The sequence below is a fragment of the Hemitrygon akajei genome, chromosome 24 (genome assembly GCF_048418815.1).
Source record: "Hemitrygon akajei chromosome 24, sHemAka1.3, whole genome shotgun sequence".
NCBI classification, from domain to species: domain Eukaryota; kingdom Metazoa; phylum Chordata; class Chondrichthyes; order Myliobatiformes; family Dasyatidae; genus Hemitrygon; species Hemitrygon akajei.
This window is the reverse complement of record NC_133147.1, coordinates 41591446-41609444: the sequence shown is the minus strand read 5'-3', so window position 1 is coordinate 41609444 and position 17999 is coordinate 41591446. Positions and strand designations below refer to the sequence as shown.

At 47.7% G+C, this 17999-nt stretch overlaps 1 protein-coding gene across 1 annotated transcript in view; it reads right to left on the bottom strand.

The window, feature by feature from the left end:
* LOC140715702 (cyclin-dependent kinase 17-like) overlaps positions 1-14886 on the bottom strand; it is an 86944-nt gene extending 72058 nt beyond the window's left edge. The window contains exon 1 of the mRNA XM_073028072.1: positions 14781-14886. Within this exon, the coding sequence (XP_072884173.1) occupies positions 14781-14801 (21 nt within the window). The 5' untranslated portion in view covers positions 14802-14886. The remainder of the gene's footprint in view (positions 1-14780) is intronic.
* Positions 14887-17999: the final 3113 nt, after the last annotated feature.

Here is a 17999-nt window from a genome sequence, read left to right as displayed (position 1 = left end):
CCTTGTTTGTGTATTTGCACTTGTGTCTTTTGCACGCTGGGTGTCTGCCCTGATGGGTGTGGGCTTTCATTGAGTATACCTGCAAGAAAATGAATACTGGGGTTGTATATGGTGACATATATGTACTTTGATAATAAATTTACTTTGAACGTGGCTTCTTTGAGATAGCTCAAAGGGCAGCACAGTAACATAGCTTTATAGTACAAGCTAAAGATTGGGGTTCAATTCCGGCTGCTGTCGGTAAGGAGTTTGTACGTTCTCCTCATGAATGTGAGTGTTTCCTCCCACGTTGCAAATACATACAGGTTAGGGTTAATAAGTTGCGGAACATGCTATATTGACACAGAAAGCGTGGTGGCACTTATGGGCGGTTCTCAGCACAATCGCCGCTGATTTGATTTTATGCAAATGATGCATTTCACTAATATGCCTCAATGTAGACGTGACCAATAAAGCTAGCTTTTAAGAGCTACTAGCACCTTGTGCCAGGATGGGGCACAATGACAAGCTTGATCTGAGATGTCCTGCGAGTTCAAGCCAGTAGGTGAGGCTGTCGAGTACGCAGCACGGCTTTGCACTCCACTGGGGAGCGGCACACTGACCAACCTGGAACTCTTGGCTGAGTCATTCAGCACATCCCAGAGGCAAACACCACTTGAAACACTCCACAGTGTTTCTGAGTGACTTGAAAGGGTCTGCATAATTGCAAATTAAGGTCACCGCGCACAAAAAGAAAAATTGGGTGCCATCATGATAAATCTGGTAAAGAAAAAAATGACCAAGGCTTCTGGCCAGCCAGCTCACCGCCCAAGGGAGCCGCTTAATCAAAGAGTTTAGGTTTACTTGGCACAAGAACACCAAAACAGACAGTGAAATGCATTGTTTGTGTCTACAGCCAACACAGTTCGAGCGCGTGCTGGGGCAGCCAAGTGTCGCAGATCTTCCGGTGCCACCTCGGCACGCCCACAGCGCAGGAAGCCTAACCGCTACATCTTTGGAGCGTGGGAGGAAACTGGAGCATCTGGAGGAAACCCACGTGGTCACCAGGAGAACATACAAACATCTTAAAAACAAAGCAACACACACAAAATGCTGGAGGAACTCTGCAGGTCAGGCAACATTGACGGAAATGAGTAGAGAGTCAACATTTCAGGCAGAGGCCCTCCTTCAGGACTGAGAAAGGAGGGGGAAGATGACAGAGTAAAAAGGTGGGAAGGAGAATAGCTAGAAGGTGATAGCTAAAGCCAGGTGGATTGGAGAGGTCCAGGGCTGGAAAAGAAAGGTTCTGATAGGAGAGGAGAATGGACTATAGGAGGAGGGGACATGCAGGAAATAATACGCAGGTAGAAGAGGCAGGAGGGGGAATTGAACCCAGGTCACTAGCGCCATAAAGTGTTATGCTACCCCGGCACAAAGTTCAAAGTAATTTACAAACAAAATATGTATATGTTAACATGTACTATCCTGAGATTCATTTTGTTACAGGCATTTATAGGGAAAAAAAACAACAGAATTTTACAAAAAAAACATGAAAACAGAGACAACCAATGCTCAAAAGAAGACAAAGAGAGCAAATAAAAATAATGTCTAGTACATGTGTTGTAAAAAGTCCTTGAAACTGAGTCTATAGGTCATAGGTCACAGTTCAGAGGATGGTGAGCGTGGTTATCCATGCCAACTCAGGAGCCTGATGGTTGTGAACAGCATGGCAGTGTAGTGGTTAGTGTAAAGCTTTACTGATCCAGCGAGTGGGATTCAACTCCCGCTGCTGACTGTAAGTTCTCCCCGTGACCGCGCGGTTTTCCTCCTGGTGATCTGATTTCCACCCACATTCCAAGAACGTACTGGTTAGAATTGATAAGGTATTGGCCTGCTGTTTTCGCACTGGAAGAACGGCAACACTTGTGGGCTGATGATGTGACCAATAAAGCTAATCTTTATTTTTTAAATCTTTAAAATGACTGCTCCTGAACATGATGGTGACAGACCTAAGCTCCCTCCACCTTCGTATTCATCACCCTACATCCCCACCAACGCAACACAGATCTGGAGCAACTAGTTCACAGCAAAGCCCTGAGGGTATCCGAGAACCAACACCCAATCTGCTCTAGTCTGTTCTACAGATGTGTGGTGGGGAGCACTGTCTGGTATGCAACAGAGAATATCTCTTACTACCTTTCCTTTCAGTTAATCCTGACGAAGGGTCTCGACCCGAAACGCCGACAGTACATTCTCCTATAGATGCTGCCTGGCCTGCTATGTTCCACCAGCATTTTATGTGTATTGCAGAGTTGTAGATTTAGCTAGCTCCATCACAGGCACAACCCTTCCCACATCTTCACGATGCAATGCTTCAATGCTCCATCATTAAGAACCCTCACCCTCTTCTCATTACAACTATAAGAGAGCAGATACAGCAGCCTGAAGAGACAGACTCAATGTTTTAGGAACAGCTTCTTCCCCCTCCACCACCAGATTCCTGAACTGTCTATGAACATGACCTTTTTTTATTTGATTTATGATATACAGTAACGTTATCGCTTTGCAATAGACTACTGCCACAGAACAAGCTTCATACCATCGAAGTCAGCGATGATAAATCTGATTTGTTAAGAGTGAAGGGTGCACAAAACACAGTGCAGAGAAATATTGAGCTGTTGGTGGCAGCAACAGGAGAAGCTATTCCTTAGGAGTCTGAGAAGATTTAGCAGGTCACCCAAAGAGTCTAGCTGTACCCTGGAGAGCATCACTGTCTGGCATGGAGGCTCCAATGCACTGAGGGTGTGTAACTCAGCCAGCTCCATCATGGGCACAAGCCTTCCCACCAGCCAGTGGGTGGAGGCCTGAAGACTCCCACTCCCTTTAGGAACAGCTTCTTCCCCAGCAGATTTCTCAACGATCCATAAACCCCCAACACCACCCATATTCCCTCCAATTCTTCTCATGGCTGCACAGACCAACCATTGCTTAGCCTGAAAACTACACCGAGGCACTTTAATAAAACATTATGTAAAAGAAGATTCCAACTGTGTGGAAACAAAGACTATGGGTGCTGGTGTATTTCAGTTACTGGGCAGCCGCACACCCGAGCACAGGGACTACCACATTATTTTGCTGTTTTTATACTTTAAAAAATATACTGTTCATAGTAATTTTTATGTATTGTACTGTAGTGCTGCCACAGAACAACCACTGTCATGGCATACTTTAGGTCATGGATGGCAGGGTGACAAGGAGGTGTAAGGCACTCCTTCCCTCCTGCCAGTCTACAAATCACCCTTTGGCAAGGTGTAGCACTGGCTTATCCCCCCCCCCCACCCCACCCCACCGGGTCACGTGAATCCAAGGGAGCAGGTGGTGGATGGTCGTATGAGCAGCCGGTGCAGATCACAAGTCCCGGTTATGCGACCACTGACACCAGGCAGACAATCTCTGAAGAGCATTGATAATGGCTGGGGTCACCCGTCTTGTCAAGACACTGCCCAGAAGAAGGCAACGGCAAACTACTCTGCAAAAATATTTGCAGGAACAATCATGGTTACGGAAAGACCACGATCGGCCCCATCATACAACACAGCAGTGTAATCTCACCACAACCACAGTATTACTTTGATACATGAACTTCAAATTCCTTGAATCATACCTGCCCCACAGAGGGAACTGACATACAACTACAACCAATGTGTCCTGCCCTTCTGTGGCTTTGTGTCTCCACCCAAACTGGTTGCACAAATTAACTGCATTAAGGTTAGTCCTGGCTGTTTAATCCTCTCCAAAGATGCTGCCTGACCTGTTGAGTTCCTCCAGCATTTTTTGAGTATTACTCGATACTTCCTTGCACTGCAGAATCTTTTGTCTCTATTTCCTTGCAATGCTCCTCCATTGCTTGGGGCCACTGCTGTTAAGAAACATGCTTCATCTGCAGCAGAGGTCCCAACCTGAATCATGTCAGAAGAATACACACAGAATGCTGGAGGAAGTCGGCAGGTCAGGAAGCATCAATGGAGAGGAATAAACAGTCAATATATTGGGCGGAGATCCTTCATCAGGCCCAAAACTCTCCACAGAGGTAGCCTGACGTGTCGAGTCACAGAAAAGTACAGCACAAAAACAGGCCCTTCATCCCATCCATGGCAAGCTATTAATCTGCCTAGTCCCATCGACCTGCCCACGGACTGTAAAGGCCTCCACACATCTCCCAACTATGTACCTATTCAAATTTCTCATCAATATTGAAATTCAACCTGTATCCACCACTTCTTCTGGCGGCTCATTCTACACTCTCACCACCCTCAGTGTGAAGAAGTTCCCCCTCATGTTCCCCTTGAGCATTTCACCTTTCACCCATGGCCTCTAGTTGTAGTCCCATCCAACCTCAGTGGAAAAAGCCTACTTGCATTTTCCCTATGTATACCTCTCATAATTTTGTATACCTCTATCAAATCTGCTCTCAATTTCCTACAATCCAAGAAATAAAGTCATAATCTTTCCTTATAAATCAGGCCCTCCAGGCCCGCAACAACCTTGTAAATTTTCTCTGTACTCTACAACTCCTCCTGTAAGTAGATGACCAAAACTGCGCACAATACTCCAAATTAGGCCTCACCAATGTCTTCTACAACCTCAACATACCAGCTCATAAGAACATAAGATACAGGAGCAGAAGTAGGCTATTCGGCCCATCGAGTCAGCTCCGCCATTCAATCTTGGGCTGATCCAATTCTTCTAGTCGCCCCCCACCCCCCTGCCTTGTCCCCACACCCCTTGGCGGCCTGGCGAATTAAGAACCTATTTATCTCTGCCTTAAATGCACTCAATGACTTGGCCTCCCCAGCCTCTCTGACTAAAGTAACTTCTCCGCATCTCTGTTCTAGACAGGCGGCCTTCAATCCTGAAGTGGTGCCCTCTTGTCCTAGACTCCCCCCTACCATGGGAAATAACTTTGCAATATATAATCTGTTCAGGCCTTTTAATGTTCAGAATGTTTCTATGAGATCCCTCCTCACTCTCCTGAGCTCCAGGGAATACAGCTCAAGAGCTGTCAGACATTCCTCATACAGTAACTCTTTCATTCCTGGAATCATTCTCGTGAATCCCGCCTCCTATACTCAACACTTTGATTTAGGCCCTTGAAGGCCAATGTGCCAAAAGCCTTCTTTACAACCCTATCTACCTGTGATGCCAATTTCAAAGAATTATGCACCGATATTCCCAGATACATTTCCACTGCACTCCTCAGTTCCTACCAAAGGCAACGTTCTGCACTCTATGTCAATAAATCTATAAATTCAGCAGGTCATCCAGTATCTATGGAGGGGAATAAACAGTCAATATTTCCAGCAGACATCCTTCAGCAGGTCCGCAACTCTCTTAGATGCTGCTTGACCTGCTGAATACCTCAAGAATTTTGTGTGTGTTCTCAACTGCCTTTATCCTATCAGGACTACATCACCTCCTATCCTGTTTTTTCCCCCCCATCTCTTTAAATATTTAGTTCCCAACATTGTTCCCTTTGCCCTTAGACCATCCCAAGTTTCATTAGGAACGCTGTGCGCACATGTGAGCAATCTCCTGAGATGTCAACATCTCCGAGGATACACCCTGGGCCCAACATATCAATGCAGTTACAAAGAAGACATGACAGCAGCTACATTTCATTAAGGGTTTGAGATCTGGTATGCCACCAAAGACACTCACAAATTTATACTGATGTACGGTGGAGAGTGTTCTAACTAGCTACTTCACTTATTGTAATTCACAAGGTTTCCTCTCTATTATCATGTACTGCATTGTTGTATTGCTGCCGCAAAGACAACAAATTCACAACATATGCCAGTGATATTAAACCTGACTACCATTAAACATTATACCAAGGGTATCGCTTTACAGTTTTCATACACACTGATTTTGGTTGCTAGTGTCCTTTAGCATACAATGCTCTGTCCTGACAGTCTCTTGTTATCACTACCCTTTAGTATCCTGCAACAGTCCACATCCACTTCCACGATTCTCCTCACCGGAACCTTCTATCTACAAATACTTGCATGAAGCTTCAATGGATATTCAGCTTTGCTAGGACACCATAGAATCATAGAGCTCTACAGCACAGAAACAGGCACTTTGGCCTATATAGTCATTGTTGGGCTGGTCTTCTGCCATGTCCCTCAACCGCTCCCAACAATGTACCTATCCAAACTTCTCCTGGATGCTGAAATCAAAACCACATCCACCAGTTCCAATGGCAGCTTGTTCCACGTCCTGAGTGAAGGAATTCCCTCTAAGGTTCCCCTTACATATTTTGCTTTTCACCCTTAACCTATAGTCTTACCCAACCTCAGTGGGAAAAAAAAGCCTGCTTGCATTTACCCTATCTATACCCCTCATAATGTTGTATACCTCTATCAACTTCCCTCTTATTCCTCTGCATTCTATGGAATTAAGTCCGAGCCTATTCAGTCTTTCCCTATAACTCGGGTCCCTCTGTAGTCTGACACCAGATGGACTGGGTTGAGTTGATTGGGGGGGGGGGGTGACTTTGTCTGTCATGGGATGACCCCTTGATGGAATGCCTCGACATGCACAACTGCATTCTACAGCTGCCCTTTCTGCTTTGTGTGCGTCACTGGGCCTGAGACATGGCACAACCACTGTCAACTCGCTTCCTCGTCGGGGACTACAAAACGGCAAGGTTGCCGCGACCTTGCACATTCCAGCTCACACGCAGCCTACCTACTGGCAAAAAGTGGGAAACCTTTTATCAGAGACAGAACTAAACTCAACAGATGGCAGCCCCTATATTTAGCCAGAGCCTGCAATACATTGTTGTATTACGCTGGAGAGGAAGGACCAAGGCCAACCTGACAACCACCCCCCCCCCCACCCCAGTATTTCTCCTGTTATGGAAAATGGTGGATACAGACCAGTCCATAACAGGCAAAGCCTTCAGACAAGACACACGGTGGGTCCTCGGTCACAGCGGTGGGGCGGGGGGCAACTATTGGTCTCCCAGGCAGCTGGAATCAGTGACCTTTCCTCTGTCAGGAGGATGCAACCTTCTCCTCTGAGTTGAGGGAGGGGCACAAGGTGAGGGAGAGAGATGTAGTTGAAGGTGTGGTGGTGGGTGCATAGAATGGACGTGGGTGCATAGAATGGACGTGGGTGCATAGAATGGACTACCAGGGAAGTGGCAGAAGGCATGATAAGACTATTTTCTTAGAAGTTTGCCTAGATTTGACATGTCACAAAAAAAATTGACAAACTTCTACCGCAAGTTCAGTCACTATGTGGACAAGATAAAAGAGATGATTGTGAACTCTAGGAAGGTGTGAGCTGGCTCCTCACTGTACATAAACAGCTCTTCTGTGGAGAGAGTTAGAAAGAAGCACCAAGTTTCTGGTGCTTCTGGCACATAATGGACGATCTCACCTGGTCCCTCAAAACCTCTGTTTGGTCAAGGAAGCACAGCAGTGTTTCCACCGTCTGAGGTGAGGTGACTGAGGTGAGCAAGGCCCTCCACATCCCCTCCTCCAATTTCTAAACAATTTTTACAGGACCACCACTGAGTGTCCTGAGCTACCATTTTGCACAAGAATTGCAACGCCACAAGACCCTACAATACATCACTCTGCAACTCGTTGCCAGACTTCCTTACAAACAGACCTCAGACAGTAAGAATGTACAACTGCTCCTCCCTCCTCAATACAAAGTCCTCCAAGGCTACGTGCTGAGCCCATTACTGCACACTCTGCTCACACGGCCAAACACCCCAGCAATCACATCAAGTTTGCTGATGACACAACAGTGGTGGGATTCATCACCAACAATGGTGAGATGACCTACAGAGAGAAGGGCTGGTGCCAAGCAGATAACCTCTTTCTTAATGCCAAGAAGACAAAGGAGATGTTTATTAACTTAAGGAGAACTTACACTAGTCATACCCTCCCTTTACATTGGCCACACAGCAGTGGAAACTGACAGCAATTTTAAACTCCTGGGAATGCACATCACATATACCTCTCATGGTCTCAGAACACATCCTACACACTCATTAATGCCTCTACTTTCTGTGGAGGCTGAAGACAGCCGAACTAAGCTCACATCATTCTACTGATGCAGAGTAGAGAGCATCCTAACTGAATGATACTGGAACTGCACTGTGGCAGACAAGGCGGCTTTAAAATGGGCAGTGACAACTATTCAGTGCATAACTGGCACCAGCCTACCTGCCAACAAGAACATACTGTATATATAGAAAGGTGCTATAAATGGGCCAGTAAATCATGAGGGATCCTACACACACTGCTCATGGACTTTTTATCCACACCCATCAGGGAGGAGGTTACGTAACATCTGTGCCAAGGTCACCAGACTCAAAAATCTGTTACTTTCCCCAAGCAACACACACAAAATGCCGGTGGAATGCAGCAGGCCAGGCAGCATCTATAGGAAAAAGCACTGTCAACGTTTCGGGCCGAGACCCTTCGTCAGGACCCTGGACTTCTTCCTACAGATGCTGCCTGGCCTGCTGCGTTCCACCAGCATTTTGTGTGTGTTGCTTGAATTTCCAGCATCTGCAGATTTCCTCGTGTTTACTTTCCCCAAGCAGTAAGGCTGATCAACACCTCCACCCACTAACTCCACCACAACTTTGGTATTGCTCATCAGCCACCTTGCGTACAGCCTAGCGTCACTTTACGGCCATACTATCAATGTATATAAGCTTTCTTATGTATTGATAATTATTGTGTGTTTTTTAAATTATTGTGTTCTTTACCTTTTGTGAGATGATTATTCCCTTCTCCTTACACTTGTGTACATGAAATGACATTAAATCAACAATCTTGAAGAAAGGATTATGAGGGTCACTCTTTGCAGAGGGGGTCACCGGGGTCTCTCGTCCTCTCATCCGTGATAATTACCAGAAGCACCATAACGGCTGGGTCCTCCGCACTGTCAATGAACCCTCCCATCCGTCCATCAATCTCTTTGACCTCCTAGCATCAGTCAGGAGGTACCATAGCAACCAAGAACCGCTAGGATAAGAAACAGCTTCTTCCCCCGGACTGTGGGACAATTGAACCATCCAGGTCTCGCCATGTATGAAGTGCCAGTAGCGTTGTGCTGCTTACTTGTTATCTTGCATTGTAAATGCACCTAAATATTTGCTAATTTGTATTACTGCGTGTGAGTTCTATACACTGTGTTGTGCATCTTAGCACAGAGGAATGTTGTTTCATTGGTAGTTTTTAAAAAAATGGAATGGCTAAAATGACAATAAATGTGAACTTGACTGGGGACTGGTGAGCCCCAAGGTCAGCGAGTCCAGGGTTGGAGGTCCATGCGGGCAGGAGGGCTAATGACAAACACCCCGTAACCAACCCCCCGACAACCCCAAGATCAGCTAGTTCCAGAGTTCAAGGTCTCGTGATTGTCAAGTCAGGAAGTCAGAGGACTAATGTCTGAAAGTCTAAGGCCAATGACTGGAGCTGGCCTGTTCTGGGTTTGGAGTCCTGTGTGGACATGAGAAAGGAAGGGGCTTGTTTGGCTGTTGCCTTGCTGTGCTGTTGCTCTGCTGAACATGGTGGACATGCTACGTTGGTGCAAATGTGTGGCGACAATTGTGGGCTGTCCCAGCTCACCATTGGGTTGTTTGTTTATATACTTATTTAGCGATAGAGTGCGGGGTAGGCCCTTCGAGCCGCGATGCCCCAACAATCCCGATTTAGCCCCACCCTAATCGTGGGGCAACTTACAATGTGGGAGGAAACCTGAACACCTGGGGAAAATCTACGATTCCACAGGGAGAAACGTACCGTTCCTGACAGAGGAGCTGGAATTGAGCTCATGCCCCGGACCAGCTTCAGCTGCTACCTGCTACATTACCATGGCGAGGACACAACTCCTTCCAATGTATATCTGAGATAGATTCTGAAAGCTGAAACTACATTCAACGATAGGTGGCCAAAACCTTTAGCAAAGTAGAAAAGATTTCTGGAGGAGAGACCGGATTATGTAAATGGGAACTCTGAGAAAGAGAGTGCTTGGAGGCTGGGCAGAGGTTGCAGAGATAGGGAGAGGTGGAAGGGCAGGAGGAGATAAGGATGAAGGGAATGGAATGAGAGGGCTCAGCAGAAAGAGGGGTGGGTGTAATGGGTGGACGGAGATACATAGGCCTCTGAAGGGAGGACTGAACTGGGTTACAGAGATGGAGAGCGGCTTAGCAGAGAGAGGAGGGGGAATATAAATGGACGGGTTTACAGGGAGAGGAAGAGACCCGGGGGGCGGGGGAACAGAAGAGACCGGGGGGAGACGGGGGAGAGGGAACGGAAGAGACCCGGGGGCGGGGGAACAGAAGAGACCTGGGGGGAGACGGGGGAGAGGGAACGGAAGAGACCCGGGGGCGGGGGAACAGAAGAGACCTGGGGGGAGATGGGGGAGAGGGAACGGAAGAGACCCAGGGGGCGGGGGAACAGAAGAGACCTGGGGGGAGACGGGGGAGAGGGAACGGAAGAGACCCGGGGGCGGGGGAACAGAAGAGACCTGGGGGGAGACGGGGGAGAGGGAACAGAAGAGACCCGGGGGGCGGGGGAACAGAAGAGACCTGGGGGGACCCGGGGGGCGGGAGAACAGAAGAGACCTGGGGGGAGATGGGGGAGAGGGAACAGAAGAGACCGGGAGTGGGTTACAGAAATGGGAAGGGGTGTGGGGATAGGTAGAGGTTACAGAGATGTAGACAAATACAAATACAGTGGGGTATATGGGGATAGTTAGGGGTGGAGGGACAAGATGGGGCTACTGAGATAGGGAGGGTTGTAGGGACAGGGAGGGTTGTAGGGACTGGAAGCATTATGAAGATGGGGAGCCGTGTAGGGACAGGAGTGGGTTACAGAGATAGGGAAGGGTGCGGGCACAGGGGAATTAAAGAGAGGGAGGGGTGTTGAGACAGGAGTGGATAGGGAGGGTTGCAGGGATAGGAAGGGGTTAGAAAGATAGGGATGGGGTTCAGGGGCAGGAGGGTGCTGCAGAGATAGCGAGGGGTGTAGGCACAGGAGAGGGTTATAGAGATAGGGAAGTGTGCAAGGACATGAGTGGGTTACAGAGGTAAGCATGGGAGTGTGGCTGGAAGGGGTTACAGAGAAGCAGGTTCAGAGATAGCTGTGGGTGGAGGTACAGAAGGCCCTTACAGAGATAGGGACCAGGGACAGGAGGGTGTTATAGAGATAGGGAGGGATGTAGGGACTGTATGGGGTGACAGATTTGGGGGGACAGTGGGGAGATTCAGAAGAAGAGTGAAGGGACAGGATGGGGTTACAGCACTAGAGAGTGGTGCTGAGACAGGAAGAGGTAACAGAGATAGGAGCAATTAGTGGGACAGGATGTGTCACAGAGATAGAGAGTGGTGTGGGGACAGGAGGGGGCAACAGAGAAAGTGAGGAGTGTGGGGCCAGGAAGGGGTTATCGTGCTAGGGAGTGGCATATAGATGGGAGGTGGTTATGGCAATAGGGAGGGGCATAGAGACAGGAGGGGGTTATAGCAATAGGGAGGGCGTAAATAGGGGAGGGGTTGGAGATTATAGGACTTGAGGGATGGATGAGATTACAAAAATGGACAGATTGGGTGAGGGGGTGATTTGTTGCTGGTGCTGAGAACTTAAAACAACACAATAAAGGGCAATAGGTGATGAGGATTGTGTGCGCAAGGACTCAGTGTTGAAGAATGAAAGGGGGCATGGTGGATGCCAGCTATTAGAGCAAGTGGGGGTAACAAGGGCACAGCTCACGTTGGGGCAGAGTTGGGTAGGTAACTGCATGGTAGATGCTGTGCAGGTGTCAGAGTTGATAGCCAGATGTGACAACAGGAATACCAACAGCCTGCTGGGGACTATGATAGGGTCAGGGCTGGAGAATAGAATCTTTAATTCTGGAACAACAGCCAATGCTTATGCAGTGTTGCCATTAGCGTAATGCTATTACAGTGCCAGGATTCAATTCCCACCGTTGTCTATAGGAGTTTGTACTTTTTCCCTGTGACCACATGGAGTTCTCCCACATTCCAAAGATGTACCGTTGAGTTGCGGGCATGCTACGCGGGCACCAGAGCCCGACACTTGCAGGCTGCCCTCACTGATCGGATTGGATACACTGCACTATGTGTTTTGATGTACATGTGACAAATAAAGCTAATCTTAATCTTAACGTTTGGGAAGAGTGAATTTCTGTTCATCTTTGGTTCTGAGGCCGAGCCCTCCCCACCACTGAGAACATCCACAAGCAGCACCTCCAAAGAAAGGACTAAAGCCACGCTCTCTTCTTGCTCCAACCATTGGACAGGAGATACAGGTTCCACACCACTAAGTTCAGGAACAGGTATTACCCTACAAAAGTGGCTCCCAGCCTTTGTTACACCATGGACCAACACCACTTTGTGGACCCCTGGTCGGGGAAACCCTGCCCTACAACAAATCAGGCTCTTGAACAATTTAAATTTGAACTGATTCCATAACCTACAACTCTTGTTTTCAATATTATTTATTTACTTGTTTATCTTTATTTGCACAATTTGTCTTCTTTTGCGCACAAGTTATTTGCCAGTCTTTATTCATGTACAGTTTTTCATTAATTATTTTGCATTTCTCAAGGTAGTATATGGTGACATTGACATAACCTGATAATAGATTTAGTTGACTTTGATGAGTGGGCCAGACACAGTGGATGCAGGGAGGGAAGTCACACACACAGCAAGCAGACCACCCGAACTCCAGAAGGAATCCTCACCAACTTCCCCTCATCTCACAACGGGGGCTTGTGCCCCTTGTTCATTAACCCTCACCTCCTTCTAGCAATGGGACATTTCAGCTTTGCAACCCCATCCCAGCTCTTGCACTCACTCCCCTACCTCAGTTACGTCAGTGGGCGGAGGTACCTTTCAAATCCTGCGGAGGATGGGGGAGAAACTGCTGATCAGTGCATCCATGGGGGTTCAATTCCCGGTGCTGTCTGTAAGGAGTTTCTATGCTCTCCCCGTGACCTCAGGGTGCTCCGGCCTCCTGCCACATTCCAAAGACAAATCGGTCGGGGCCAGTGAGTTGTGGGCAAGCTGAGTTGGTGCCGGAAGCGCAGGAGTACACTTGCGGGCTGCCCCCAGCACAATCCTGGGATTGACGCAAACGAGATGCATTTCCCTGTAGGTTTCGTTGTACAAAGCGAATCCTTCGGAAGCACTGGCTACCTACACTGGGCAGTTTACTTTGCCAGCTCCTGGAAGCTTGTCAGAATGACCACCGCGCTGGATCGCCGCCGAGGTCGGGCCACAAACGCAGGCTTCGATACAAAGGCTTGAACGCCGAGGGGATGGAAGGCAAAGGCGGCGGCACCCGTCATGAAGTACCCCCGCCACCCACGACGTGCCCTCTCTCATTGCTACCATCAGGGAGGAGGAGGTACAGGAGCCTGAAGGCACACACTCAACGATTCTGGAACAGTTTCTTCCCCTCTGCCATCCGATTTCTGAATGGACAATGAAGATTACCTCACTATTTTCCTTGCTCTCTTTTCACGCTATTTATTTTTATTTATATATTCCTTCATGTAATATATATTTTATTATGCATTGCAATGTACCGCTGCCGCAAAATAACAGATTTCACGACATATGCCCGTGGTATTCAACCTGGTCGATCCATTTCAGCACCCCGCTAAACCTTACTTTTTAAAGCAGCCTGTAATCTCAAGCCAAACCCAGTTTTGGAAACCACTGCCTGGATTTTTCTCGCTCTCCACCCCGCCTCCCCTCTACCTTATTTTCAAACAGAGAGAAAAAACAATAAAATTACATTATCATTTCCACGTCTCCAAGCACAATGCAAAAACTCCACAGCATAATTCCTTAAAGAGCATTAGCACAGAACAAATCTGCCACACAGCCAGCCCAGAACGTGGACCCGCTGGTTTACGCTCCCTTTACAGAAAGACGGGGACGGAGGCCTGGGCTGCAAACATCGCCCTGACAGGCACCGTGAATTCCTCTCCCACAACACCGTTCCCGGTGGAAGGACATACAAATACCGCACGCACCATTCCAGCTACTTTGGCACGCAATCCAATGCAACCGTAGTTAGTGAGCACGGGAAGAAACGCGCTGAGTTATTTACAAGCCGGCACTGTCAGGTTTTACAAACAAAATGACCTTTTTTCCCCCTTTTAAATAAACACCCCGTCCAATCAGTACGATGTTCAAAAAAACAACCTATTTAAAGACAATATTCAAAAAAACTCAGTTAACAGGCAAAGCGCCTGCGCCGAGTGCAGGATTCCTATGTCAACAATGCAGAGTCTCTATGTTTCTTATAGCTCACCCCCTCCTCCTCCCGACTATTACAGAGGAATATAACAGTTACGATTACAAAGCGAAGGGGAGAGGGAAATCAGTAATAAATAAGCTGGTTTCGTTACCTGCCCGAAGGAAAGGACCACCATGGGTTGACAGCCCCTTAAGGTTGTATGTGGAGGGATGGGGAGGGAAAGAGGAGGGAAGGGGGTGGAGGGAGGGAGGGTGTGGATTTGCTTTATCAGTGCGTCTCCCAATAGTCCCCCGACATCGCTACACCATTGCCCCCGCAGTGAGACACACACATAAGCGGCTGTAGCCCTGCCGAGAAGCTGCAGGGAAACAGGAATCCCGGCCCGAGGAGCGAAGAAAATGTAACGATTCAGCGAGCTACTGAAGGGAGGGAGGGTGGGGCAAACGACACTGAAGCTCTGCATAATACCCTACCCCTTACCGATTCCTTCCCACAGTCCATTTATAAAGTACACCGCCGATACATTGAATGCGGTGCTACACGTTTATTCCGCGCCTCTGTAATGCTTTTTATTGTCTTAAACAAGCTTATCATCCCCTCCTTTAATTCCGCGTTGGTTGTGCCCAGATTCCATTCAACAGCTGCGGGGTACGAGCTGTGCCAACTGCGTCCTGCTTTAAAACAGGGGGGAACGCGCTAGTTGCAATTCTTACTTTCAATTTACTGGCAAGCAAAACCACCTCAGACTGTGTGAATTGTCGGGAATATTTTAATTCAAAGATACGGTGCTGCTTTGCATTCAGAAGGGGGCGGCTCTGGGGAAAAATAATTCCTTTTCGTCCCTCCGTCACCCCCTTCTTTGATCGCCGGTGGTCTTGTTGCGCTGCCGTGGCCGAGCTGGCTGTCGGACAACGTAGTTCACTCTCCCTTACAACAGCCCGACAACGGAACCAAACGAACTACAAGTCCCGGCAGCGCCGATTACAACGAGCAAGATGATTGACACCTTGTCCCTGTGAAGCATGACGACATTGTAACTCCGCCGAAAGAATGGGGAGGGGGTGGAGAGCGGGGGGAAAAGATCTTTAAAAGCAGCGGCACTCCAGATGCCAATTGTTTCCGGCACTCACGGTACCGAGTTTAGGGAGGCATTGGCGAACGTGCAAAAGAAAACCTGAGGGGCATATGATTGAACATTCCTCTATCCGAGGACTTTAAACGGGTAGAGGCAGGGCAGATATTTTCACTTGTTGGGGAGATCCGTCGATGATAGTAACCAACGAGTGGGAGTTTATTCATTGACGTGAGTCGGGAGGACGTGGAGGCAAACAACAGAGATTGGTTGAAAGGGAATTTAACACAGAGGAAAGCATAGAAAGATGGACAGATACTCGAGCACTACCATTCATTCTTCTACACGCAACTACCCTTGATAAGATGGTGGTAACCCTTCTAGCAACGGCCTTCCACACTTGGGTTGGGAATTTCCAGGGCGCGGGTCAATGGAGGAATGCTGTTATACTTCTGAGCTGGGATGGTGTGGGACTTTCTGGGGGTAACCTGCAGAGGATGATGTTTCCGTGTACCAGCTGTTCTTGGTAGATACTGTGGATCTGACGCATAATGTAGAGTGCTTGCCTACTTAATGGTGCACACTCTATGATGCATAATGGAAAAGGGAATAATCTGTTTAGGTGCAGACCGGTGCAAATCAAGAAAGTTACCCAAGCCCAGATGGTGTCAAGCTTTGACCACAAGATACAGGGATAGAATTGAGCCAGTTGACCAATCACCTGCTCTGTCATTTCATCCATTTCCCTCTCAGCCCCAACCTTCTGACTTTTCCCTGTATCCCTTCATGCTCTGACTAATTAACAATCTATCATCTTCTGCTTTAAATATACCCAATGACTTGGCCTCCACAGCAGCTTTGGCAACAAATTCCACAGATTCATCACTCTCTGGCCAAGAAATACCTCAATCTCTGTTTAAAATAGACATCCCTCCATTCTGCAGCTGCGTCCTTTAGTCCTAGACTCCCCCACCATAGGAAACATCCTCTCCACAAGGCCTTTCAACATTTGATAGCTTCTCAACCCCAAAACTGGACCAAGACAGATGTGGGTGGTCCAGTAACGTAACAGTTAGCATAACGGCTGCAGTGTTGGCAACTGGGTTTCAATTCCCGTCGTCACTGACAGGAGTTTGAAATTCTCTCAGTCACTGTTTGGGTTTCTTCCAGGTGCTCCGGTTTCCTCCCATGTTCCAAAAGCAGAGCAGCACGCACAAAATGCTGGAGGAACTCAGCAGGTCGGGTCGTATCTATGGAGGAGAATATTTAGTTTTAAGTTTTGGACTGGAAAGGAAGGGAGAAAGTGGGGTGGGGAAGGGAAGAAGTACAAAGTGGCAAATGAGACCAGGTGAGGGTGGAGGGAGGATGAAGTGACATGCTGGGAGGTGATAGGACTGAGGGAGGAATCTGATAGGACAGGAGAGCAGACCATGAGAGAAAGGCAAGAAGACAATATATGTGAGTTGTGGGCATGCTATGTTGGCACCGGAAGTGATTTTTGCAGGCTGCTTCCAACCCCCCCACAGCAAATCCTCGGACTGTGTTGGTTGTTGGCGCAAACAAGACATTTCACTGTGTATTTCGATGTCTAAAGGCTAGCTTTTTCCTCCTGGGTGAAGGGCCTGCATGTGTTGAAACTGTTATGTAATGTCGGGGGATAGGAGAGGCTGGGGGAGCAGGAGGGCAGGCTGGATACGTCATCCACATTGAACACAGCTGGGTTTCACTGGTTTACCTAATTGATTGAGGTTTGATGCCTGCCTGAATCAGAAAGATCGGGTACAGGCCAAGTCAAAGTGACAGGGACCAGGCCTCAAGGCATATCAAAGCAACTGAATCCAATGTATTTAAGCATCGGGCCAGGGTGAAAAGGTTACGGTATTGGGGCCCAAAGCTCTGCACTTAACGAAGGGTCTGGGGATGGACTTCAGTTCTGAATGCTATTTGCTCGTGTTTATTGTTCGTATGATTTGTTTCTCTGCACGTTGGGTGTCTGTTGGTCTTCGTTCTTTTGGGTTTCTTTGTTTGGATGGCTGCCTGTTAGGAGATGAATCTCAAAATTATATAATGTATACATTCTTTGATAATAAATGTATTTTGAAAGTCAATGTACTTTGAACTTTTAATATTCAGCACATTTCCAAAAGTGAATTAATTGTGATGTATACTGAGACTATGTTACATAAGCAAACAGCATTAGCATGCATGAACAGCTTACATCCTGCCTATCATTCTGGCCTGGTTGTGGTTTACGCTGCAGCTAAAGCAAGACAGTGAGATAATGATGGAGGAAATGGAAAATTTCTTTCACTAGGGACTCAGGAGTCAGCAAGAATTAGCTTGCAGTCTGTTAGTTTTATTAGAGCAGAGAAGATTACAGCAAAGTACAGGCCCTTCGGCTCACAATAGGCACAATTGCTGAGAGAGCAATCTTTTATCATTCATGTGCCTTCTAGGAGTCTAATGTATCTGCCTCTACAACCACCCCTGACATGGTGTTTCACACACCAATTACACTCTCTGTGTAAAAAAAAACTACTTCTGACATCCCACCTTTACTTTCCTCCAATCACCTAAAAATTATGCCCCCTCATATTAATCATTTCTGCACGAGGAGAAAGTCTGAC